Raw genomic sequence first — 26,421 nt, 5'->3', positions numbered from 1 at the left:
TGTTATGCAGAGGTTTGTTAAATCAAGGTTCTACTGTATTATTACATGACCTAAAATTGGTAAACAAAGAAGCTAAAGAGGTCTACTGGGAGCAGGACTTTACGCTGTCCACTTTGTCAGCAATCACGCCAATGATTAACAAATTGGACTTTTGCTTAGTAGCCATGCAATTTTGATTAATTTTTCATTCATTTCATAACAGATCAAACTGAAATCCACTTGGTCCCATTACCTTTAGAAATGTGTCCGGTTGAAAATGATTTCAGATGAATCGAGACTAGCTTTTTAAATTAACCTCCTCTGATGAATCATATCACAAAAAATTTCAGTTTATTACCTAAAAACATTTATTTTCATTGGTTACATTTTGGAAAAAAAACATTTGTAACTATCTGCACCGTGACCCTGCACCATTTAACTCATGTTACACTTGATTGACAATCACTCAAAAGTGATGAAAATAATTTTAGACTGAGCTCACAAATTCTCGTCATGCCAACAGCAACAATAACCAGTTTCGCTGTACTTTAGTGAATGCAAACCTTTATATTTTCTATAGAAAAAGAAACAACCCATCCACCAAACACCCAGTTTGATATTGCATTTCTAGAAAATTTTAAAGGAAGGATGAAAATCAACAAACGGAAAAAATAACCCAAACAGAAAGGTGTTTATTTTTTATTATTTTTTTTTTTTGGAAAGCAATCATCATTTGGAAAAAGCCATATTTTCGTAAGCCATACCGAATTTGCATTGTTGTTCGACTTCTAATAATACCTACAAGATTACCTTTGAAAAGAAATTGTTTCTCAGTGAAACATCTTCGTCATATCAGCGCACACTGGTTCGTGAAGGAAACGAAATGCGACTTACAAGCTGGAATATAATCATTTCAATTTCAAAATCCAGCCGCCACATTGTGGCAGCTAACGACGGCGAGAAGTTTGTAAGGACATGACCTTACTTTGAATTACATGCATTACAGGAAAGGCTCATTTTTGGTTAGAACCTTACTCTCATTAATCAATACCTTTCATTTTTCTCCATATGTGCACCACGTTGATTTTCTGGAGCTGAAAGGCCCTCTTGATTTTGAGCTTTCTCTTCTTTTACTTTCCCACTGTTTTCCATCGCCTGGCGGCAGTTTCCCAGTGCACAAGCTTTGCCCCCAGAAAGTTGCTCCACTTCCCCGCATTCTTCCTTCTTTTTTTCCTCATTCATGGAAAATGCCTAACGCTTTCTTTTCTTTCCACATCGAGGGAGAATTGGGTCCGTGCGCTAGTAATGACACTAGTGAAGGAAAAAATTTTCCGCCATATTTTCACGCCTCCGCACTGAAGATTTCCGTGAGTTCAAAGCAGTTTTCGTGACCTGGTGCCGCATTGAGTACCAGTCCATTTTCAACATTTTCACAAGTAATGGCGGCGGGTAAACGAGAATTCCAAGGTTACAATTTTCCCTTCTCTGGACAAGAGAATGTTTCTCAGTGGTTTGTTGACTATGGTAGTCCTTCAATGCTAAACTTACACTTGGAAGAACATGGCAAAGAGTTAGTCATATATTCTAACCGATCACACGACTCACAAATACAACAGCTGGTTGCAACCCAAACAAGCTTGCCATTTCTTGATCCTAACCAACGTTCTCCGGCAATAAAAGGGGAAAGTTTTACTGATTATGAACTAAGTGTACGCTCACACGAAAATTGGTTCAGTTTAGAAAAGGCTAATATACATGTGGAAAACTTCGCGGCAGATCATCCCGGCGTTATGTACTCGACTTTGACGAACCTTGCCCAAAATGAATTGAAGCGCTCTCCGTGGGGAACTTGTGGTGCGCTCAAGTCAAATTTCTTTTTGCCGTGGAAGGTTAAAGAGGCTTGGTGTAGATGTGAACTGTGCTGTTATTTTCGGCAAGGTTTTGCTAACCGAAAGAGTAATGCTGCTCGGGTTATGAAGGATTTGGAAAGTGCATTGCCAGATATCTCACCTTTTTTGTTGTATGATCTTTTCCAAGAAAGTAATGCGTTAGAGACGACACGATTTCAGTACGATACTTTCCTAGGAAACTGTCTTTCCTGTCATCCTTTGGAGACCAACAATCAGGGCCTTCTTATGTATCCAAGTGGTCGTGGCTTAGATGTTTTGAATTTACTACATATCTCAATGGATCCTACTCACCTGATGTTTGAAAGAAAGGAGAGTGGTGCAGCGTCTCTTACATCAGTACTTTCAAAGCAGCAGTTTGCAATTCATGGTCAAATAAGGCAGACTGATTTCTCTGCCTACAATCAAAGTGACATCATAGTGGGAGTTCGCTCACAATATAATTGCTCATTCTTCCAGAGTAATCTAAGCACGTATAGAGAAGGGGTGAGTAAACCATTGTGGGTACAAATTTTATGTGATCTCTGAAAAATACTTGTGCCAAGTTGGTGGGAGTTTAGTTAAGAGGGAGAGTGAAAACTAAACGACTGACTGGTGGGTTTATTCCAGATTAGTATAATGCTATGGTTCAATTTTATTCATAGTTTTAAATTTATTTTCCTTTTTCACTCTTATTCATCATCAATTACAACACCAAAAGACAAAAGAAATTGTAATATTTAAATTAAGGAAAAAACTAAACCAAAAAATATACATGAACAAGAATGAATAGAAAAAGTGCTATAAAGTGTTAAAGTGAGAGAGACAGCATAACTGATATTCAAAGTATGCTTCTAGCTTGTTGAGTCACAGAAGGAGTTCATTCACAGGATGGGTAGGGAAAGAGTAGCAAGTCCTATCCAACCAGTGGGTCAGCTACTGCATTATTTGACACATCATCATGCTCCCTGATACATTGGTTAAGGCTGGTTTTTCTTAATTCCATTCTGTATGAGTTATTGGGAAGGCTTAAACCAGGAACTACCAGATTATAACTTCAATAGGTTATTAATAATGGTAATAGGATGGAGTGGAGTCCAGTTCAGTTTGTAATCATACAAGTGATTAATGAAATTGAACAACTGCAAAGTGGGAGTCTGATTTGTTGATCACAAGTATGATTACAGACAGAATTGGACAACAAGAAGTCTTGTTACCAATTAATCATGACCATTTCAATTTCCCAAAACAAATACACCTGGAACAAATATCTCCAGTGAAACCAATGTCTTCAGTTAAAAATTCCTTCATTTTGGAAATTCCCCAGTTTTTCTGAGAATAAGTGGTTGTTGTTAGGGTTATTTTGATCATTTCTGTGATTGATGGATTAGCTGAGTGGACTTAGTATGATTGGCTGCTTCAACTGTTCAATTACAGGTATTCTATTACAGCCAACTGTTTGATTACACTGTCCAATCACAACTGTACAGAATGATTGGTGAAAAAAAAAGCTGGGAATGCACCAATAATATTTGAGGAATTTGTTATGGTTATGATTAAAGCCATAATCAAAATTATCACAAAATTCTTGAATGTGATTGGTTATCACCAGCCTGATTTAAGCACTAATTAGAAAGTATACGCATCATGCTTGCAGTTGGACAGTGACACGTAGTGGTGACATGTAGTGGACAGTACTTGCATCATTTGCATGTTGTCATGCATTTTGCCAAGTCAATTGTGATTATCTATGAAAATGTAGAACCAATGCCTGGTTTTTTTCTCAAATGTTGTCATAGTTTTTATTAAGTGGTAACAAGACTTCATACCATCTTCATGCCAAATTTTTTTAATCATTCATATGATTACTGACTGAATTAAAATCCACCCAGTCCTATTATGGTAACCATTAATTATGATGCAGTAACCATAAGGGTACTAACAAGAAAGAGAAATAGGTGCTCTCCCAACATAGTTGATAAATTCACCTTTCCAGGTTGGTTTGAGTCATTTGGCTGATATGAGAATTATAAACTACCTCAAGCTTGGGTATGCATGAATGACAAACTCAAAACTGGTCAACAACGTGGAGTGAGAATTTAAGACCAGTTTTGGTGCACAAAAACAAAATGAATTCACTCCCAGATTGCCTACAGCCCTTATTAGCTATCATGCATGTTTAAATTGCATTGGACTAGTGAATTTTAACTATGAATTATTCCCCAAACACTGATATCAAAGAAATTCCTACATGAATAATGCAAGAAAGTGGAAGACATTCATAACAATGAAGTGGCAGCAAGGCTTAGGGGTGATTTTTTTCATAAAATGAGATAATCAAGTGTTTGAAACTTGCTCTGGATGAAAAGTTTAAAACTTAATGTTTGTGTTTTGTCCTCAGCTATCTATAAGGCCTTTAGAGACATTAGCTCTCAGTAAACAAGCCATGTGTATTGCTGTTAACCCCTACATTCGTGGAGAAGCCATCATTGTGACAGAAACTGGTGGAGTGTACTTGTGGTCATGTGACCACTCTCTACAGACTGTTCATCAACCTAACTCTCCCAACAGTCTAGAGTTGTCATGGTACCAGTGTGTCTTTGCTGCAAACCCTCGGTGCATAGCATTGGCAGATGCAAAAGAGATGAACTTGATGGATTTCAGGGTAGGATGTAGTAAATTTTTCATGTGTTTAGCATGATTATGATAAGTGATAATTACATGGCAGGCCTATGGCAGATGCATCAAAAATGTGCCAAAGTGTGGTCATAGTCAGATTTGGACATTAGTCACATGCTTGTCGAAGTGAAGCCCTGTTGACCAAACATAGTATCCCTTGTTGCTGACATTTTTTTCATTTTTGAAGGAGGCAATGCAATAAATTTGTTATTTTCAGCATATAACCAAGGACTGTAGGTAACAATCAAGGCATCCCACATTAATGCCCCCAGGCATAATGTTGTTTTATCATTGAAATACACAGTACAGACTTACAATTTTTCATCTTACTTTTTGTGACAAATGATACCTAAACAACATTTTTGTTTCTTTTCATAGGCTGGAAAATTGTTCCAAAAGTTTTTTTTCTCCATCCCATCACCCGAAGTTGACTCCTTTGAATGTGTGTCTGCAATTCAGCGTCACCCACAGAATACCCACCACTATGTATTGGCCACTGATCAGTCACTTTTGCTTCTAGATGATCGATTTCTTCAACACCCAGTCTTAAAGTGGAGACATCACAATGAAGACCCAGTTCAGTTCATTAATGTTAATTGTGATACAATTCACGGGTGCAATGACACACGGTTGGTGATTTCTGGATCAAATCATCAACAGACTCACTGCTTTCAGTATTTTGAAGGCGAGTCCCAAGCAGGAGATGTCATCTCTTTAAACAAAGAAGAGTGTTATTTGCCACCTCAATCAACAACTCTTCCATGGAAGGTAAGTCAAACCTCTTTTTTAAGAGCTGCATCCATGAATGGGGTAATTCTGAGCAAAGGTTTGTCTCTTTAATGGTGTAGCACAAAGACATTATTGGGCTTTTTTTTTCTCATTTGAGACAAAGTTGTGTCCCCTGAATAGAGAAGCCTAATGAAGTGGCTTTCTGTCTGCACCAGGGCCTAGTTTTCCAAAGGAAGGATAACCCTATCAAATGGATGAATTATTCTTCAGAGGATAACTGTTAACAAGATGCACTGCACTGTCAACCAAATAGAGATTTGTCCAGTGGAATATTGTTATCCACCCCTCAAACAACCAGACTACAGTCCTTAGTAGGGTTGAGGGTAAATAGTTATGCACAGGTTACATTTGTGGTACTAGCATTCTCTTAATGCCAGTTGTGGCTGGATAGGTTTGATGCATCAAAATAATCTTGTAAATGACAAGTGGTTTTTTTGTGAATAGGGCAGCAAGAGGTTTTGTTATAGACAAGGTTAGGGTTTTAGGGCCTTGGTAGTACACCCCAAAATATCCCATAACTGAACCCTTGGAAGGTAGACCCACAACTATTTCAGGATTTACTGAGCCTTAAATAGCTTCTTCTTGTTGAAGGTATCATCCTATAGTGAGTGGTATTACAAAGGGCTCAGGAATGGCCTCACCGCCTCACCAGCAAGTGCTTTTCGCTTGTCAAAACCTCTCATTGGCATCTGCACCCTGTTACACACCTCCCATCCTCAAAAGGGTTTCACTGTCTTTCAAATGTCATCTGTTGGTGATTTATTCTACCAGCCATTTGTTGTAGGAGATGGCAAAAATTCAACAGGAAACTTTTCCTCTAATAATGAAAGTGCTGCAATTGCTATTGATGACCTTGGTCCTAGAGCTAAGATTCTGTGTCAAGAATGGATTGATCTTGCTAATTTTCAAAATGAAAACTTTGTAAAATCTGCTCAAAATCAAGAAGAATGCATTGAGGTTGACATTGAAACTCTTTGTGATGAAGTAGCACTTTTGCCAGAGTCTCATCCCTGTTGTGTATTGTGTAATAACAAGCAAGTTCCTAACACCATGCTGCTGGAGCTGACAGATTCTGGATCAAATATTTGTGAAAGATGTGGACTGGGGTTGAGTCACAGTTTAAATCTGGTAAAGAATCAAAAGAACAAAGGGGTTCTTACAAGAGAGACTCTATGTATGCAATTTGAACCAAAAGAGCTGGGAATTTTTCCAGATAAAGCTACAGCTACAGACCCTCTCAGTAAAAGTCTCTGGTTAAATTGGGCAAGTTTTGAACCAATACCGGTTTTCTCATCAGAGGAAAAAGGGTCAGAAAATAATGAAACTGAGAAGAAAAATGAAAAAGGAAACATGGTGCCATCGCAGGCTGCAAGGGTCTCAAAATCAAAAGATCTGTTGCGTTCTGTTAGACAGAGCAGTGAATTTGATGGTACTCTTCCTACCAATTCAGTTCAAAATCAGGGCACACCATCTTCACCCCAACCAAAACAAGTGAAGAAACAATCAAAAGTGAAGAGAAAACAAACTCACCATGTCATGGGCTTCTAGACTTAGTTTGAGCACTAATTTTGAGTTATGCTAAGACATTTTGAAGGTTGGTCATTTGAAATCATCAACAATGATGTGCAAAGTGTATCATTTTGAAGACAGTAATCTTCAAACTTCTCTGGTAGAATTGTTTTCATAAAAAGATCCAAGCATTATTTGATAAATGTCATATAAATTTATCTTTGAATATGAGAGTGATGTTTGCAGTTATGAACACTACTTAAGCAGTAGTGAAAATAAAGCATGAAAGCAAAATTCATTCCTGTATAGGAGTTAAACCCATGACCTTTGTGATAACAATGCTCTACCAACTGAGCTAGCAAGCCAACTGGGAGCTAGTAAATTCTCTGGTTCATCATGAACCCATGAAGTAATGAATAAATGACTGTGAATTTGTGAAAATCATATAACAGTATGTGAACCACAAATTGATAAATAAATATGGGAGTAATCTTTGCAGTAATGAATGCTATTGTACTTAAGCAGTAGCAAAAATACAGCCTGAAAAAAGTCAGGTGTGTATAGGAATTGAACAGGAATTGTACCCATGAACTCTGTAATACTGGTGCTTTACTCTTACCACCAACTGAGCTAGCAAGCAAACTGGGAGCTGGTCACTTTGTTGGTTCTCAAACCTGTGAAATGATGAATTACTATATCACTTCACTGGTTTATTATCATGGCCAAATCAAACATAAAACTCATAAGATTAGAGAAAATGATGATCGACTGTAGCTCTTTACTGTTTAACAAATTATCCTGGTCAATAACACTAGAATAGTAAAGAGAAGAGTGACAAGAATGTGCAGGTGTGGCCTGAGGGTAGGAGAAGATGGTACACCACAAGTCATACTACACCACAAGTCATACTACATAGAGCTTGGCAAGAATGATGTGCAACTCAAATCAAAAACAGCCCTTTTAGTTGATTTTGTTAGGTCCTAAGGGGTATGAATTCTTCATCAGTGTATGGTTTTGGGGGTTAAATATTTGATTCAATGTGAGAGTGGTGATGATTTTTACAACCTTGCCCGTTTTCAATCTATACCTATACAAGGTAGCATAATGTGTTTTTTTCACTTGCAGTTTTGGTCATCTTTGTCATCAGTTTCTGCACTTGCAAGTATGTTTTCCAATTTTGGTATCAATTGTGGTGTTAGAGCCATGGACTCATCACTCTATCTTGGTTCAGATCATAACTTTCAATGGTTCCTCTTTTTATAAAATTAATGTTAATTTTTGGTTTATATAAAAACACTCTCCCTTCACTGACATCATTTTAGAGATCAAACAACAGAAGAATACTACTGTTGAGGGACACACTGGTGCACCATTGTTTGAAAAGAAATTTGTGTGGGCATGCTTAATTGTCACTGCATGGGGCATCATGCTTGTGGACAACTCCCTGAGACAGTCTTGTTGGGAAAGCATATGCACCAGGCTTATCTAAAGCAATCTGATTTTGTATGCACCAGTTTCACAGCACTGCATGCAACAGTCAGCACTACAACCATGCATGGTGAGTTCCAAAAAAAACAATTAAATGCTAGGTGGTGCATAAGGCTGTGGACACACAATATCCTGTTGAGTAAGCTATTCACTGCAGATCCCTCAATGTGTAGGAAATATTTATAGTGCAATCTGACCCTAAGCCAAGGTATCGTCACCCAACCATTTGCTTTTCCCCTAGGGCTAATGCTTGAAGTGTCAGCTTTAGAAACTCTTTACTATGGCCAGTTTGCATTACCAACTCCACTGATAAAATCAAATTATCTTGTTATAACCCCTTGGATGCCACACCACAGTTTCTTTAGAATCTTATCCCCTTTGATCATCTTTCCACGTAGTCTTGGATAGGGGATGGGGACTGCTAACATGGAAAAAGGCGTTAGAGATTGTAACTTCTTGGTACCTAAATAAATAATAAACTTGCAAATGAACACACGTGTGACAACACTATTTTGATGGCATCAAAGGAGTGTGAAATTCAAAAACATTGTTACAACAACTTCCTCCCACCAATGTGGAATACAAACTATTAAAAACAGCCATTAGATAAGAATGGTCAGCTTGAAGTTGAGTTTGCATCGGAACTATCAACAGAAACCAGCGCTGAGTAATTTTCTTCGGACAACATGGTATTTTCTTGTCCATTAATAGTCTTTTCAGTTTCTAATTTCATGTTTATCGAGTCATCTTCTTCATCAAATTCATCATCTTTTCCATAAATTTGAGGAAACTTCACAAAACACTCCTGCATGTCACGAAACTGTGGAATACAGTCAGAACCCTTTGGATCCGCTTCGCTGTAATGAAAGCATGAGAATGCTGCTTTGAATTGTTCTCCGCAAGGCCCGTATGCCATTCCCTGCAAACAAGGGCAATCCCAGTTTATTTCGCCGCTTTCTGTGATCAGACCTTCTAATTCTTCTTCGTCATCTTCGCCCAATGTCACAGAGCTTGGGGTCGCATGGTCTTCCTCAGTCACGAAAATCACTTTATCTTTACCTACGATTAGAAATACGAGTTACTAGATATTTATTAAATAATTATTTTAAATTCATGACAACACTTTCTTACCCTCTTCTCTGCAGTAAGACATAATTTTGGAGGATGGAGTCGGCTACGAAGTTACGCCAGGAAATATGGAAATATGCCATGTGCGATTCGATTCCAGTACACCTCCGTTATAAAATGAGTAGGCAAATATGAAGGTTAATGTAAGAATGCAAGGAACATGGCGGATAGTCGAAAGAAAGGTGTATCGTTTTCTTTTTCCAAGAAGGTTTCTACAAAAAACAAGTCCGAAAAAAATGCCTTAAATTCAGATGATGCTAAGGCTAAAAAGGAAGAAACTGATTACATTAATGCTGCTGAGGGGAAAGAACTGAAAAGGTAAACTCAACATTTGACAATTACAACATCTTCATCTGTCTTCATGTAATCAATTATTCTGAAATATTCAATCATGAACAGAGTTGACGATAATTTGAATATGCAGTTAAAAAAACAACAACAATTAAAACAATTGATTAGTCGTTTTGCTATTTTTAAGTATCAAACCTGAGGAGAAACCAAAAGAGAAAGTTATTCCTTGCAAAACCAAAAATCGATGGATTCTTCCAGAAGATGCCAAGTTTGTGGACAGTTTGGATAGACAAGCTGCTGAGGAACTTTTAAAAGGTGAAACAAACGGTGTAGAACTTTAAGGTTACTTCCCACCTTCAGAGGCCGAAAAAATAGATTTTTCTTTTATCTGATAAAACTGAATTCAAGCATTCAACCTAACGTTCCCATTAAAAAAAAATTCTGAAATCTTTAAGAGCAGCCGAGTTATTTAGAAAAACGTATTTTTAAATAAAAGCTAATAAATCTCAGGCCTGGGCGAATTCCCTGAGGGAATTTTCGCGGCAACCGCTCATGTTTGGGCTCGATTTTCATGTTACTTCTATATTTTGTTTACATCATGCACTTTACAAAATTCACTAGTGGAAGCTCTTTGTTTATGGAAAAATCTTTGCTCATGAAGCAATCTAAAATCTTACATTTGATTTAGGAAGGAATACAACCACTTTGAGCGAATTTATAGGGTACATTGATTTGACCAATTTTCATGAAACTTCACCAAAACATCCTAGGAATAATGACAAAGGAAAGTGTGTCAGGAAATTTTGATATTTGAAATATTTGTCCCATGGCATCCATTTATGCAACACAACTCGTGTATTTCTAGCTTTTCCAACTTTAGATGCCAATATCTAGACAACCAATCAGAATATCAGAAAAGCCTGATATACTTTTGTTGATCGATGCCTTGTGAATGAGACTGTGCAGCCATTTTGCTCGTGCTGTGGTGTCCAATACCCAATAAATAAGAACCTTCAGTTGTTTCACGTCTTACCAGCTCCTGACACTCCCTTAAAGAAAAGTCCCTTAAATTATATTTTTATTGCAAATTGCAGTTATTAGGCTTTCTTCCAAAGTATATATGGTTTGCTAGGATTTAGTGAAACTACTGTGTATACAAGTTTTTTCATTAAGGACACCCAAGAAGGTGGGGAGTAACCTTAACAATTCTACTGTCAATTGTATTCTGGTATGAGAAAATTTTATTTGCTCTGTTTTATATTTTCAAAGAAGAATAGCCATAAAATAGCCTTTAAATCATGTTTTGGCCAAGTTCCTGGGGATTGAAAGCTTTGTTTTCAGATTTTTACCCTCACAGAGTAGACATGTAACAAGTGTAGACATGCAAAAAGAAACAAACACCATCTAAAGGATGTTAAATACCTGTCCCTTCATACAGCTCTGTCATTTTTGAAACAAGCACAAATGACTGTCCATAAGATTTTCAGGCAATCAAAACATGTTATGCATGTGTATCAGTTATTTGACCAGATTTTTTATACTCTTTCAAATGCAGCTGTTTCTGGAGATGATACTGAAGGTAATGAAAATGAAAATGTAAGCATTCCACTGTTGATGAAAAATCCTTTACCTGACATTGAAGGATATGAAAAGAATGAGAAACTGGACATCGCATTACGGCCTGAACAAGTTAGTATTGATAGGTTTCCTAAAGGGTATATGAAGACTGACAAATTATTTTTCTATCCTTTGTCAAGAAGCATAATTATGTGTTGTAACTTGATCAGTAGCCTTCTCCTAGCGCACAATAATTATATAGAACAATTTTCAATATTAACCTGTACAGCAGTTTTAAAAGTGTGCAGCATGTATTCTTTAGTACTAGGTGCAAGCCTATGAAACATGCAGGGAATATGAGAAAAACAATATCTTCTTACAAATGTTTTGGTGTTAAGTGTTGCCAAATATAAGCACCATGTAGGGGGACGTTGTCTGGACATTGCATTTACATATAAATCATAAAATGTTTTAGAGGTCTAGGGGTGCATGATCCATCCACTTGTTTGAGGGAAAGTCAGGGCTCCAAGTTTGACTTCTTTCAAAGGACCATTTGGCCAGTAATAACACCTTAGAAACAGAAAAGCCAAATGTGAAGTTAAGAGTCCTTTCAGTTGAGCCGTTGAAATCTTACTTGAAACCAAAGGCATTGTATGAGGTCTTTTGAAAAGGTGTACAAGCAAGTAGAAAATACTGAGAACAAAGGTGCTCCAAACTTAGGGGTCTAGCATGGGGTTAGGGGCATGCTCCCCCTGAATTTTTTTAAATTTAGAGTTTTGGAAATGCCATTTCCTACATTTTATGCAGGGCATTTTCAGTAAAATGATACAAAGGAAAATGTATTAGTAAGTGTGCCTTGGTTTTTTCCCCATCTCCAGTGTTATTGGTACAGTTTTAGTTGATAAAACCTCAGCCAGAAACAAAGTCTTCTAAGGACTAATTTTTCATTCCCACACTGAAAAATACAGAGGCTGATCAATACAGCCTCTGATGACATTTGACAAGACTTGCTTTTTTCGCTGAAGAATTTTGACTGTTGCAGTCGGCAAGATACTGAAAAATTCATTCATGACCTATCGTGTAACCAACTTTCATAGGTATCAAATTCCACCAGTATTATGCTGTTTTTTTCAGCCTGAGAAAAATTGTTTACTTGCTTGTGAAATTTTATTTTGGGTACTGGCTTTAGACTGGATGACAAGCATTAGCCCTCTCCCACCCCCTGTTCCCCTCCAATTAATAGATACAGCTTGCTGCACTGACAGCTAGTGTCAACTACCTGGTACATAGCAACAATGAGTTAATTTTTTTTTCTCATCACAGAGCTCAATGCGAGACTATGAGGATATGCCTGTGTCTTCATTTGGAGCAGCCATGCTACGTGGAATGGGGTGGAAGAAGGGGGAAGCTATTGGAGGCACAAACAAAGGGTAATGATACACTACATACCTATTGACATTTGAAATGTTCAGATGTGAGTGATTTCAAAGTATATGTAGCTTATTATTACTATAATTAATAATTATTATTATTATTATTATTTCTAAAGATGATTTAAAATTCTGTATCTGGGGATAAAACCTTTTGAAAGAAATTGCTCTCATGCAATATGAAAGTTAAAAACAGGCTTCTGAAAATTCTACACCTTGAACTTAGAAAACATCCCCCCTGTCTTGTCAATGTTCCTGTATCTTTGTTGCAAAAAGCATTTAGTCACTGATGTACAGAAGTACTATAAGATGTGGCCAATACGGATACATACAGCTGCATATCCAAATTATGTCAAACTTTGCTAGAAACTTATGTCCAGATTTCAAAAATACCCCATTCCTCAGAACTTTTGGCAAATCTGGAACACAATTAAGTCAATTTGACAGTAATCCCTTTAGGTTTGTAATTATACTTATTCTTCGATGACATGTTTCACTTACTATTTATTTTAGGTTTGCAGAACCTATAGAATATATTCCAAGATCTAAGGGTTTAGGGCTGGGGGCTGAAAGAAGAGTCATGGATGACGTGATACTTGGGAAGAAGCGGAAACCAGGAGACTCAATCACAGAAAAGGTATGGTTCTACTTATATACTATGTTTAGATAGAATTTCAGCCTCTTTGGCTTCTCTAATACACATTAAGTGCTATGAAAGTCCTTCCAACTTTTTGCTTATAATTTTCTCGTGGTCTTTCTTCACTGAATCTGTCATACTAACTGTCATAAACGGTTCAGGAAACGATCAGAGGAGAAATTATAATCTAGGCATAGAATTCTTCTATGAAATTTATATGATGTTGTGCTTAAATAGAGTTCTGGTGCTATTAAAGAAAAGGATGGTCGTGTCAGACACTTTAAAGGAGTAGGAGAGGCACTCCCTCAGGAATCATCTTTAGGTAATTATTTTGAAAGAGATGAAACTTGCATGTAATCAGTGCATATTCACAAATTAATGGCCTGCTGGCCACTACTAGCACAATCAAATCCAGATTGAGTTTTGAACAATGGTGATTGGAATCGTGATTAGAGTAGTTGTATTGTGTTCACAGAAATTGACACCAATGCTCAAAGTGACTTTTACCTCCCAAAATCACAGTGGTACATGCAAAAAATGAAGAAGAGTAGCAATGATTGTTGCCACTTGATGCTATCAAAATAAGAATATTAAGCTTTTGTAGTGTAGGCCATCTGGCTGGTTTAAAAGACGTCACCTTTGACTGTTAAGCAGCCATCACAATGTTTCTTCTTACTTTAATATTTCATTAAATTTCCATTAAATTTTCATGAATATTTTTCTAAAGCTGACTTCTGTAACATATCAGGTAATATATTATATCAGGTAATATATTCTAATGTGTGGAGTTTGACAGTTTATATTTTCTGATCTTAGATTACAGACCTGGTGTAGGAGTTATAATCGAGAAAGGTCCTCATCAAGATATGTGTGGAAAGGTGAATAAAATGTCCTATTCACTGCAACATCATCACATCTTGATAAAACTGACCAATAGTCTTTTTAATCAGAATTGAAGTATTTTACTGACATAAAACTCTTGACTTGTCTCTGATAATGAAGATTTCTTACGGATATATGCACAGGTTGTTATAAGGTGCTGGAGTGTCACCAAAAACTGAAATTTTTAGGATGACACTCCCCTAAAAAATTTTATTGAAGGAACAGTTTCTTCATGTACAGTGTACACTGTTTGACTAGAAATCAGCATGCTTTTTTTTTTCGGTTTTGTAGATTGTGGCTGTAGATGTTGATACCTCAAGAATTACAATCCAATTTCATTTAAGTGAAGAGGTTAGTCTTTGTCTTATGTTTTCACTTCTCCAGTGGTTTACCTTTACACTCCCAACATCAGATTTACATTCAAGTCACTTTCAGTAGCTTAACATTTTCTTTTTTTTTTCGGTAAAAGTGAACAATAGCTCCCATGTTCAGCTGTTGGTAACCTGTCGGCCAACTGTCGGCCGACATGATACTGCCACATTATCGACAGCCGGCCAACAGTGTTAAACAGACCGTACGCACCAATTTTGTATTTACCTTCTTCCTAACTTGTATTTTTACAAAAATAGGCCTGTTTGGTCAATAGCAAAAAGGAAGTTTTTCAATTGCCCCATAATGCACTGTAAAACCATAGTTTACAATACTTCATGTATGTCTGATAAATCTTTCTTTTCTTGTGACAGGTCGCGATCATCACCCTTTTTGGCGTATTGTGACAATTAAAATATTAAAGTATACCTTTTTTGGCATTTTATTAGACTTCATTCAGGAGTGTTTTGCCTTTCTTTTAAAACCATCTGCATGCTTCATGCACATTCCTGCCAGGATGCTAGCAAGCCGCGATCAGCCAAGAACACGAAAATGCTTTGAAAACTCTGGATAAGAGAAAGTAACTGAAAATGATTCATGAAATTGAACCAATATGGGCATGTTTCACTAGCCAATGCAAGCAAGTTAGGCAATAGCCATACTCACTATCTCTCTGCGATTAATTTTTCCCGTTTCAACATTGAAGTGATAAATATTAAGTAACTGTTTGTGATCATTTCAGCACACAACTTACTGACACGTTACCAACAGGTCATCGACAGGTTACCAACAGAAGGCCAACTGTTGGCTGATGGTTGGCTGATACTTTAGTCTGCAACATTATGAAAACTGTCGGCCGACTATCAGCCAATGGTTGACCAACAGTTGGCTGATGGTTGGCCAACAGTCAGCAGACAGATGGCCAACAGTCGGCCAACAGTTGGCCGATAGTCAGCTGACAGACGGCCAACTGGCTGACTGTTGGTCGACAGACAGCTGATAGTATCTTTTGGGAACTGTTCTTCACTTTTACCCTTTTTTCAAGAAAATTTGGTACACATTAATAAGTTATAGTCAAATAATAATGCTTGTTCATTTGCATAATCTATTTGCTGGAGTGGATAATGTAATGATTTTAAAAGGAGAACTTACTTGTTAATCACATCTGAGGGTGAAGTGAGGTAGAATATTAGAGAAACTCATAAGATGAGTTGTGGGATCTCCCACCATATAGGATGATGTAGCTACCTTTAAAAATGTGAAATACTTTTTTCTTTCAGAATATCACATTACACCAGTGTAATGCTAGACTATTAGATGATATTGAATATAGGGCCCTATCAAGACAAGGTGAGAATTTTGATAGCACTACTTGCTGGAGCTAGATTAAAAAATTTTGGTCACTTTTCATTCATCAGCTCTAACTACATCAGCAACATTGCTTCTTTTCAGTGTTATTTGGGTATTAAGGGCTATTTTTTTACAAAGAAAAGCAGTGTAGAGAGTGGTTTCAACGTCATGATTCACTATTAAGACAGACATTTAGGTTCAGTTCCTACTTTGTCCTTCTTAAAGAGTGCTGACTGAGTATGCATGTATCATAAGCAAGCCAGTAAATCAATGAAGACAGTAGTTCGTTTGTTTGTCTCTTTTAACATGCTGTGGCTAGAAATCCAACAAACTGAAGGCAAATTAGACCTTGCATTTAAGACCATGAAAGACCTACATGTGTAATTTATATGGAGATCTCTTAGAGCAATGCACAAACTAACAGGCAACACTATTTTAATTGAGTAACTGATAAAAACTGCCTGCCCTCTGTTTCTCAATTGAAATGTGGGCAAACTAAATTCTTTCCCTATGTGTGTTATTCTTATTCAGAATATCTGAAAGAATTCTCAAATGAAATAATACTAGTTAAGTAGTACTAACCATCAGGTATTTTTTATAATCATTTGTTTATGTGACTTAAGTCTTTATGTTCCTATTAGACAAACTAAAACAAAATGGACACGAAATAAGAAGTAACAAGAGAACAAGAAATGATGAACAGGAAAGGTTAGAACATCCTAATAATTGTTTATTGTCTTGTATTCAGTTCTCTCTTAACTTGTAAGATATAACCCTTAAATAGCTTAGAAAGTGATTTTAGGTAATATAACCTCTTCAGATGTACGTAACAATCAGACGTGGCTACAATCAGAAACAAACCATGAAATGCTCCATTCAGCCTTCACCACCATAACTCACACCTCAACCTTCCGCAAGGCAGACTGATTTCAAACATCCCCCAATCATTGAGAAGTGCCACCTCCTTATCCTCTCCTGCCTAATATAATGCAAATGATTATACAAGCATACCAGCCATCAATGAGCAGAGGCTTCCCCCTCTCTGTAACACCACCCCCTCCTCCTACATTGGGAGTTATCAGTAGTTATTGAGATCATATATTAGAGCAACTTAAAGAAGAACAGAAATTGTATTATGAGACAGAGATTGAGGTTAAGCATTTAGACTGAAATGTATTTTTCCTTGGTTAACTGCAGTCAAAAGTGCAAAGATAGCAAATATTCCAAGAAGAGCAAAGAAGGTAAAAGTAATTCCAGTTCACAAAAGGGAAGCCAAATCAAATGTTGGCTGTATCCACAAATAAAAGTGAGGATCATCAGCAAGAACTACAAGAAGGGCAAATATTACAACAAAAAGGTTTATTGTCTTTCTTTAACCATAGAATTTTTTAATGTCCAAACTAGTAGTAAAGTTGCTTTTTTAAAAACCAGTCAGGAATAATAAATAGATACTGTTACCCATTCCACCTACTGTGTGATATTTTTGTCCATCATCACACATGTTGCCTGGCAAGCAAGTGATTACCTCTTTGTACAGTCTCCTGCTTGTAGATTCTTCAACATTCAGATGAGAAGTAACAGAGTTGAAACTAATTGAATTTTATGTTTTGGTGGAAATAAATAATTGTAATCTTATGCAAAGTTTTGCTTTTATTCTGTAGGTAAAAGTTGTTGATGTAGTCAGTAGGGACAAATGTGTTTGCCAGACAGAGGAGGGAAGACTTATTGAAGGTACATGTGCAGACTGAGTCAGAATTTACAAAGTTGGTCTAAAAAGTTGTCACTGCGGACCCTCATACTAAACATAACATTGGTAAAATTAGAGGCTGTCCAGCAAAGAGCCACCCAAGGGATTACTAAGTCTGATGATGATTATGATACTAGATTATCTAAGTTAAAATTATTGTCATTAATCTAATAAGAAGCTCATGAGAGATGTTACCTTTTTGTTCAATATACCAGTAATTAATCTTCATTATGACAAAGATATTTCAAACAAGCTCCTACTTTGTATGACAGAAATATAAATTACATCTTGAGAAAAAGTGACTTTGCTCTAAATTAAAAAAATCAAGACTGAATTATTAATAAATGGAAAAGTTTACCCAATCATGTTAGAGAATCAAATAGTGCCACAGCCTTAAAAAGGAATGTTTTTTTAGGATAATTAGAACTTTTATTTTTTATATTTGTATATACTTTTCTCACACCTTTATTAGTGGGACATCCCTAGCATGGTGCATCAGCACTTTAAGTTGTCTCCTTCTCCACAATGTTTCTTTACTGTTGTGATGAATTCAGTTTATTGTCTATTATTTTGTAATCTACAGGAGTGAATCCATAATAATTAACTTATGTTTATGTTTGTTTGTTCAGATGTACCACAATCAGCATTGGAGACAGTTGTGCCTAAGACTCTTGATTCTCATGTCCGAGTTGTTGGAGGTGATTCCAAGGGACAGGTTAGTTCCTAACCCAATCCAACCCTATGTTAACTAAAGTAAACAAAAAAATTACTTCTTTTTGAGTCTTTCAAGCCTTCAAAAAGCCTTCATGTGTCATTATTGGACAGAAGCAAATTATATCATGAGTTTATTGTATGCAGGACATGAGAGTGATTATGCCTTTGGTTGTCAGTAATTATATGGTGTTGTATATAGGTTTTAGGTTTGGTGAGGTTTAGCTCTGTTAAGTAGCGCATTGATGTTAGTGTTGCCACAAACATGACGTATACACCAACTCTTATCACCCAGTCATCAAAGTGTCTGTAACAGTGAAAGTAGTTGACTTTACTTTATGTTAATTTAGTGGGGCTGAAGTTTGGTGTCCATTGTCTGTATAGCAGGGGTAGATGTTCCAGAGGTGTGGTGCAGCGGTAACCGGTCAAGTCGCCCGAGAGTCATCTCGCCTGAAGTCATGTCGCCCGAAACCTGAGTCATGTTGCCCGAAATTTTAGTAATGTCGCCCGAAAAAAAAAGTCAAGTCGCCCGAAGAAACAAATACTAAAAAGATCAGAATTTCAGACTGTAAATAGGCAATAACGTTGAGAAATTTTTTATCACTAAAGCGCTCTTTGTTTCCGACAATACCATGAAGATTCTTAAAGCGCTGTTCGTTCCTAAGAACAAAGGGAAACGTTGTTCGTTTCCAACAACAAAATACAGCGTTGTTCGTTTGGTATGTAATCGTTTCTTACTCACGGACGTTTCGTAAGCCTGAGAAACTCTTTCTTGGTTTCTAACGATACCATGAAGACTTTGACTACACAGAAATCGATTATATGTTCGGAATTGAAATATGTTTGAGTAATGATTTTAAAAGCGTGGTTCGTTTCTAACAACTAAGGGAAGCGTTCTCCGTTTAAATGAATTTAAAAAAAATGAAGCGTTGTTCGTTTGGTGCCTACTCGTTTCTTACTCACGGACATTTCGTAAGCTTGAGAAACTTTTTCTTGGTTTCTAACAAAGCCATCGATCATATGGTCAGAAAGGCCTTATGAGCGACCGTAATCATCGCTCTAACCTTGACGTGCTCTAGCTTCATCATCACACTCAATGCAAGGATGAATGCTCATTTTGATTAGTTTGTATTCGTATTGTAGCTAGCTCTACCCCTTTCACATATACTTTGATCGGATCAAATATACATGCGACCGCCAGAGGAAACAGAGCACAACTACATAATTTTTTCCTATTATGATCCTAAGGGAAATGATGCTATCAGACTACTGCTGTGAAAAAAGTCACGAGCATAAACAATAGCCAGTTATCTTAAAAATATCACACTTACCTTACGCAAGGCGACAAGTTAATTTCATTTGTATGTTACTCGCTTTACCTTTTACCGACTTGTCGAACGCGTTTACCAGGTGTTTTCATCTGTTATCGTTAAGAAAGTCACAAATAGACACAACAGAACTTTACTTGTATGTTACGCTACATCCATGCATTTGTTGTTATAGAAACGAACAACGCTTCCCTCTGTTGTTAGAAACGAACAACACTTTTAGAGTCGTTACTCAAACATATTTCAATTCTGACCATACAATCGATTTCTGTGTAGTCAAAGTCTTCATGGCATTTTAAGAAATAAGAAAGAGTTTTCCAAGCTTACGAAATGTCTGTGAGTAAGAAACGAGTACATACCAAACGAACAACGCTTCATGTTCGGGCAACATGACTCAGGTTTCGGGCGAGATGACTCTCGGGCGACTTGACTGTAAACCGGTTCAGCTTGTCTTACCAATGTGTTTTTAATTCCTTATGGGGATGAATGCTTAATTTGGTCATATGACTTCTAACTTTTAACTCTTGAACTTTGCAGTTTCCTCATTTCCACTATCCTCTGTGTAACTTAATTCATAGATATGAATTGTTTGTTCCCTGATTGGTTTAAGTTAGCATTTATGCCATCATCAGATCAAAGTCCGTAGGTTACTAAATTCTAGAAATCTCCCCAGCATCTATTTGGTGCATTATTAAAAGTACATGTTGTAAGAAATGGCACATTTATAATTGTTGTCAATTTTGCGTACTGCGTTGTTCTTCATTCAGCTTGCATTGTTACTGGAGCGGAATACAACAAAGTACAGCGCTGTCATTCAACTTTTGATGGACAAGTCAATTATTACAGCGGATTACGATGACATTTGTGAACATGTTGGTGATGGTAATGAGTTTTGATGTTGAAGGAATGTCAGAGACAGCCTGCTCGGCAGAGCATTTGTTTATTTTACTGTCAGCAGGCGTCAATCCTGTTGAGCTGGCCTGTCTTGCAGGTTTGCGAGAGCTACAACCAGAAGATCCCAGAAGACATGATTTTCACAAATTCCCACTGGCCCACTGTATGCACGAATGCAAATGAGAACACGGAGCGAGAGCAGTACTTTTGACACGACACAACAGTTTATCTAGTAGGTGCGTGGCGTGGTTTGCCTGCACCATCACGTGTCTGTGATATACATCGCCATGATCGCTGTTAAGCCAAGGATGGCAGTGCAGTGAGGAATATTGAATGATAACGACAGAAGATAAAATGAAAATTATGAGCAAAACCGTTGGAGAAGATCAAGTGATATAATATGACGTTTTAGTCCAAAAACGTTTACTTGGGTGCAGCTATTCCAAAGAATGACTTCGTGAGACTGAGCTTTTGTGACTACTGTCTTATATAGGAGGCAAAGCCACAGATGTCGTAGAGATGAGTGAATGAGTGAGTGTAACGATAGATTCCGATCTTGACCAAATATTTTAACCTGATGTTTTGCGGTGCTACTAATTGTTTGTTCCGGAGAATCTATGCAAAACTTACTGTTACTGTTTTCTGCGTAGGGTGTTCTTTTGAGTGTTCTCTGGTTGGACTTTATGAACAAACAAATATTTCCCTTCTTCCGTAACAAGCAAGGAAACGCGCTCTCATCTTGAATTAAATTTTAAACAAAATCTTATCGTAAGGTTTGAAAATCGGGGAGTATCACTTGGGTGATATCTTCGGATATCTCCCAGTTTTAGCTGGGAAATATTTGTTAACATGATGCGTTTAAACCGGTTGTGTACAAGAAAAATATTTGATGGATCCTTATCGAGGAGGTTATTCCAAGTAATATTCCCTAATTTTCAAGCTCCACGTCCATTTGAGCATTTTTTGTTTTTTTAAAAAGAAGGGACATGTTTTTTGTATTCATAAAATCGTATTAGACAAGAATGAAAAGTGAACATCCCTTGCAGGGAATGATTAGCTGTTGGTAAATTTTGTTCCCCGCTCGTTGTTTCGCACTTTATGGACAAGATTACTCATGTTTGCGGAAAACCTTTGAAAGTTCAGGAGTTGGCTGCATACTCACCACCTATTCTCATGCAAAAGTACCACTTGAAACCTGATAGATTCATTTTCTGCTAGGCGCGTCTTATGGTCGTGAAAGTAGAATTATTCTTTCATGTGATTTTTCAGTTTCGCTGCAGTCACTAGCTTGAAAAGTGAAGCAAGTGCTTTGGCAGATCGAAATTTCTCTACTAAACAAACTCTATCACTTTTGAAAAATATAACGAGACCTCTTCAAATGGATATTCAACTGTTCATTTGTTGTTCGGAGTTGAGTAGTGACTCGGACTCTGAAAAATTCGAGCACTCAACAGCTAACTTCTTTGAAACTTTCAATTTCTTAGTTTTAAAGTTAACATTGAAATAGCCCCCTTATCAATCATAAGACATTTAGTTTAACCTATCACTCGTTTCGGAAATGAAAAAAATATGGTTTTTTAACATTCTGTAGGTGTCAGGTACCTTTTTTTCGTTATCATCAGTTTATTCCGTTCCGTAAATTTTACCTCTGAACGTTTTTAAAAGAAAGCGTAAATATCGATAATCTCCGCTGAAAAAATGTTATTCCACATAATGAAAATCAAATTTTAAAAAAATTTATTTCCCATTTTCAAATTCCCATTTTATTTTCCCATTCATCATTCCTTATCTTCCATTTCCTATTTCCCATTCATCATTCCTTATCGTCCATTTCCTATTTCACATTCATCATTCCTTATTGTCCATTTCCTATTTCCCATTCCCTATTCCTGTTCTTTGCAACATCCTGCGAGATATGATATGAGTTATTCAATAGATTGATGGAACGGTGGAACGGAGGAATGATGGAATATATTAAGAAGCTGAATGAATGAATGAATGAATGTTCTAAAACGCAGAATGTCGTTTTGTTTGAAACAAAATCTTCAAAAAATGGAATTGCAATAAAAGAAGAAAATTATTTATGATTTACAGGCGAAATTAAAAGCATACAATTAGGTGATCTTTGTTGGAGCCCGGAGGTAGGGGCACCATTAGGTTTCCAAGCTAGCCCCTTTAAATTATTATTATTATTATTATTATTATACAATTATTGTTATCATCATCATTAGTGCTTATATTGTTATTTGTTGCCATTTAATTATTGGTTGAATGTCAATTGGTTTATTCTTGAATCAACTTCCTCTTGGGAACAGGGTACTCACAACTATGTAGGATGCGCAAGGTTTTCTGTTGCACGAGACAAATATTCTGCAACATCACCTTTTAGCGTCATTATAAAACCTCTTCTTCTTTACAATGCTCTAAAAATTGTGCTATATCAGTAGCCATCTGTAGTGTTTGACTGTCTATTTTATTAAGTTGTGAACTTTTAATAAATGACGTTATATGTAAACTGTATAGCATAGCCTAGAGTGTCGAAGTAGTTTTCAAAAGATAGCTTATTCTGCACATAAAAAGTGTAAAGTATACAGAATCTGAGACCAAAACAATTAGTGACGAATTGCCATTTTGAAATGGCTCAGTTTTGCTAGGTTGGGTTGTATCGCTTATAGAGCGTGGAATGTGTGTCCTCGTGATGAGAGCTTATTCCCCATTCACGCCAGCTAAACATGTTCAGTCAAACCATGTTTTATAGGGTTTCTAGTCACTGACATGTATTTTAATGAGCTAAATTTTAAGTCGACAGACGTTGAATTAAGCATTGGGGTATTACTAAGCAAAGTATACTTTACTTTCTTTATGATAGACCTGCCCCAATACGTGCATGCCAAAATCAAAACGTCACAACTGTCAATCTTTAATCTGAGTGCTTATTTACAACTAAAATGTGGACCCTCTAAGATGAGCATACAGGCAGGGTCAGTTAAGAAAAAGAGAAAAAGGCAGGTTTCCTATTGGTCAGAATAGAAGTTTGTGGCTTCCGTTTTTATTTCATTAAATTTAGGAAATGCAAGTATGGTGACTTAAGTCCGAAGTTTAGTAACTGAAAACTGTCATTTGGTAACTCTTGAAAAGGGATTATTTCATAACTCCAATGAACTAATATGAAGAAAAGAAGAAAAGTGGTTTTCCCTCCTTTGCTCTTTGAAAATAAACCTTGGAAGACCTCACAGACTATAATGAAAGGTATGTGACAGAATACTAGTATGGAAAAAAAGGGCTTTAAAGTCGAAAAGGACAATGAAAACGATACCTGTTGGATCTCGAACGATGAGAAATATAGATGGTTAAATGCTAGGCGAGAAAGTAACAGAGTTCGGGAACGTATTCTCTGTGGAGAAAGTGGATAGCTTTAGTCTGCGTAAATTGCACAAGAAACTGGTACAAATTACCTTGGAGCATTGTGGTCGTTTGAACGCAGCATGCCATATTGGTCAGTCAATTGCTTGCAGCAGGCAGAAAGAATATGATCGTGGAAAATCTAGGCAGTAATCCCAACCGAATACTGAGTACATTAAACAGAGATTATTACAACCGACCGAATAAATGCATTCTTTTAAAGTTACATGGCTTGCAAGCAGGCCCTCATCATAAGGATGCGCGTTCCCCACCCTACTGATGTGTTTGAAACAAGTCGAGGAGAGTTTCGCTGGGGATCTGGCACTAATAATGATTCGGAAGCAAGAGCTCTAGGAGACCTCCTCGAGATGTTAATTGGGGTTGCATTATTATAAAAATTTAGAGTTTAACCGACCTTTCATCAGCATGGCTCCAAGGAGCCTACGATTTGTTGCAGATATCGGCTTGGAGAGAAATAAGACAAAACTCATCAAAATGTCATAAAGTAAAGTTTAGGGCGACCCTCCTGTCTCCTTCCCAAAAGTCTGTCATTCTCACTTTTAGAGGCACTGATTTCAATCTTAACGGGCAGCTTTTAGGAAATATCTATTTTAATCATTTTAGTCAACCAGCAGATAGAAGTTCCCATAACTGCTAACAAAAAACAACAACAACAAAAGGAACAACAACAACAAATGCGAATAATGGTAGACATCAAACAGTGATTAATTTTAAGTAATTTTCACGTCAATGTCTAATATTTGCATATCGCGTTTCTAGAAGTGAAAATTTCAATTTGTAACTATCAATTCGATTATCTTCCAGTAGAAGAAAGAAGTCCGTATTGCTCCGTCCGCGTTAGGGTTCACGCCGTGGCACGATTGACCCTTAGATATTTAATCAGTCACTTTTCCTCGTCTTCGAGCAGACGACGTCAGAGAGTACCATCCGGATGTGAAGATTGAGAAGGGGCTCTTCGGTCGTTTGACTGTACATTAATAGTCGATTCAGCTGTCTCATAAGGCCTGAATGGAGCTCTTAGCGCGGATAAAACTCTTTGCAGAAGTGTCAGTTCAGAAGCTCCTGTCGACCTGGATGAGTGTTCACCGATTTCGGTACGGTTTGAGATTCGAGAACGAGTGGAAAGGTTTCCTGGAAATACTGACACAGAAGACATAGAGTTCAATGAAACGTTACGCGAGCTGGGTGGATAGTTAATTGCTACATCACTCAATGAATCAGAGAGTAAATCAGCAACATTGGACGTAACTGTCGAAGGTGAAGTAGGATACTCAACTTGAGAAACTTTAAACAGACTTGAGGATGACTCTCTTGTTGAGTCCCTTATTGATGTTGCTTGGGGCTTGTTTTCATACGACAAGCCCCTCCATAGGTTTCTTAGGGATTCTGGTGTAAGCGAAGACACAGATTCTATCTCCGTCTCACTAGAGGTTTTATCTAAATCGTTAGAATACTTTGATGTTGGATCTATCACTTTCACAACGGGTAATTCTGCATCACCGAATCTTGAAGCAGGTGCTGAGGGAGAAGACGCCTCCATTTCAAACATTTTCGTCGAACATTGTACATTTGATGGTGAATCAGCTTGCATGTAACCATGATCCTTGCTAATTCGAGCAACCTTAACGGAACTTGGGGGAGGCTCCTTTGTTATATCCCTTGTTGGAACAGCCGAGGGCTCATTTTCACACGACAAGCCCCGCCAAAGGTTCCTCAGAGATCTTGGGGTGAACGAAGACACAGATTTGAACTCCGTCTCATCGAAGCTGGTGTCTGAAGCGTTGCTGTAGTTAAGTTTTACATCTGTCACTGACCCAACGGGTGAATCTAGATCACTGATTCGTGATGCAGGTGGTGATAACGTAGGGGATGGCTCACTTTCATACAACGGCGCTGAACATTGTGCAGTTGATGGTGGTAGATCGGGTTCCTTGTTAATGCGATTGAAGTTCACTTGAGAGGCGTTAGCTGAGCTTAAGGGAGATTGTCTGTTCTTATCCCTTATTGGTACAGCTGGGGGTTCATTTTCACACGACAAGCCCCGCCAAAGGTTCCTAATAAATCCTGGGGTGAACGAAGATACAGATTTGAACTCCGTCTCATCCAAGCTAGTGTCTGAAGCGTTGCCGTAATTCAGTGTAACATCTGTCACTGAGCCAAAAAGTGAATCAGGATCACTGAATCCTGATGCAGGTGTTGAAAGCGGAGACGATGGCTCCATTTCATAAAACTGAGGTGGCCAATTTACAGTTGACCATGAATCATGTTCTCTGTAACTATGATCCATGCTAACTTGAGGATCTTCACTGTGGCTAGACAAAGGCTCGTTTGCTAGTTTCCTTAT

At 37.3% G+C, this 26,421-nt stretch overlaps 5 protein-coding genes across 6 annotated transcripts in view; 2 read left to right on the top strand and 3 right to left on the bottom strand.

Moving 5' to 3' along the window:
• LOC131782880 (regulator of nonsense transcripts 2) overlaps positions 1-1,341 on the bottom strand; it is a 28,157-nt gene extending 26,816 nt beyond the window's left edge. For both annotated transcript variants that reach the window (XM_059099621.2, XM_059099622.2), the window contains exon 1: positions 1,031-1,341. In XM_059099621.2, the coding sequence (XP_058955604.2) occupies positions 1,031-1,221 (191 nt within the window). In that variant the 5' untranslated portion in view covers positions 1,222-1,341. The remainder of the gene's footprint in view (positions 1-1,030) is intronic.
• A 53-nt stretch (positions 1,342-1,394) lies between these two features.
• LOC131782877 (uncharacterized) lies at positions 1,395-7,321 on the top strand. Its single transcript, XM_059099618.2, has 4 exons — positions 1,395-2,372; positions 4,267-4,530; positions 4,923-5,312; positions 5,925-7,321. The coding sequence occupies exons 1-4, from the start codon at positions 1,419-1,421 to the stop codon at positions 6,879-6,881; spliced, it is 2,565 nt and encodes an 854-aa protein (XP_058955601.2). The 5' UTR covers positions 1,395-1,418; the 3' UTR covers positions 6,882-7,321.
• Positions 7,322-7,424: 103 nt separating this feature from the next.
• Positions 7,425-9,604, bottom strand: LOC131782879 (mitochondrial intermembrane space import and assembly protein 40-B-like). Its single transcript, XM_059099620.2, has 2 exons — positions 9,462-9,604; positions 7,425-9,389 (listed from the first exon to the last, which is right to left on the bottom strand). Exons 1-2 carry the CDS (start codon positions 9,481-9,483, stop codon positions 8,947-8,949), a joined length of 465 nt encoding a protein of 154 aa, XP_058955603.1. The 5' UTR covers positions 9,484-9,604; the 3' UTR covers positions 7,425-8,946.
• On the top strand, positions 9,514-23,889 carry LOC131782878 (G-patch domain and KOW motifs-containing protein). The gene is made up of 14 exons (XM_059099619.2): positions 9,514-9,776; positions 9,937-10,064; positions 11,305-11,438; positions 12,630-12,736; positions 13,250-13,373; positions 13,611-13,695; positions 14,190-14,251; positions 14,547-14,606; positions 15,905-15,974; positions 16,616-16,682; positions 17,172-17,331; positions 17,636-17,705; positions 18,351-18,436; positions 20,528-23,889. Exons 1-14 carry the CDS (start codon positions 9,619-9,621, stop codon positions 20,654-20,656), a joined length of 1,440 nt encoding a protein of 479 aa, XP_058955602.2. The 5' UTR covers positions 9,514-9,618; the 3' UTR covers positions 20,657-23,889.
• A 1,101-nt stretch (positions 23,890-24,990) lies between these two features.
• Positions 24,991-26,421, bottom strand: part of LOC131782909 (uncharacterized) — a 12,261-nt gene continuing 10,830 nt past the window's right edge. The window contains exon 12 of the mRNA XM_066173987.1: positions 24,991-26,421. This exon is cut by the window's right edge and continues 541 nt beyond it. Coding sequence (XP_066030084.1) covers positions 24,991-26,421 — 1,431 coding nt within the window.

The sequence above is a fragment of the Pocillopora verrucosa genome, chromosome 11 (assembly GCF_036669915.1).
Source record: "Pocillopora verrucosa isolate sample1 chromosome 11, ASM3666991v2, whole genome shotgun sequence".
In the NCBI taxonomy this organism is placed as follows: Eukaryota; Metazoa; Cnidaria; class Anthozoa; order Scleractinia; family Pocilloporidae; genus Pocillopora; species Pocillopora verrucosa.
Note: the sequence above shows the minus strand (reverse complement) of the source record. Positions and strands in the feature narration are given on the sequence as shown.

What these genes read in the sequence shown, in the direction of transcription:
- LOC131782877 (XM_059099618.2), top strand. Translation starts at nt 1,419, where the DNA reads ATGGCGGCGGGTAAACGAGAATTCCAAGGTTACAATTTTCCCTTCTCT. An exon ending in TAAGCACGTATAGAGAAGGG is followed by an intron (nt 2,373 to 4,266) that starts GTGAGTAAACCA and finishes TTTTGTCCTCAG; the next exon opens with CTATCTATAAGGCCTTTAGA. An exon ending in TGAACTTGATGGATTTCAGG is followed by an intron (nt 4,531 to 4,922) that starts GTAGGATGTAGT and finishes TTCTTTTCATAG; the next exon opens with GCTGGAAAATTGTTCCAAAA.
- LOC131782879 (XM_059099620.2), bottom strand. Translation starts at nt 9,483, where the DNA reads ATGTCTTACTGCAGAGAAGAGG. An exon ending in GTCTTACTGCAGAGAAGAGG is followed by an intron (nt 9,390 to 9,461) that starts GTAAGAAAGTGT and finishes TTCTAATCGTAG; the next exon opens with GTAAAGATAAAGTGATTTTC.
- LOC131782878 (XM_059099619.2), top strand. Translation starts at nt 9,619, where the DNA reads ATGGCGGATAGTCGAAAGAAAGGTGTATCGTTTTCTTTTTCCAAGAAG. An exon ending in GAGACTCAATCACAGAAAAG is followed by an intron (nt 13,374 to 13,610) that starts GTATGGTTCTAC and finishes GTGCTTAAATAG; the next exon opens with AGTTCTGGTGCTATTAAAGA. An exon ending in GGAGGGAAGACTTATTGAAG is followed by an intron (nt 17,706 to 18,350) that starts GTACATGTGCAG and finishes TTGTTTGTTCAG; the next exon opens with ATGTACCACAATCAGCATTG.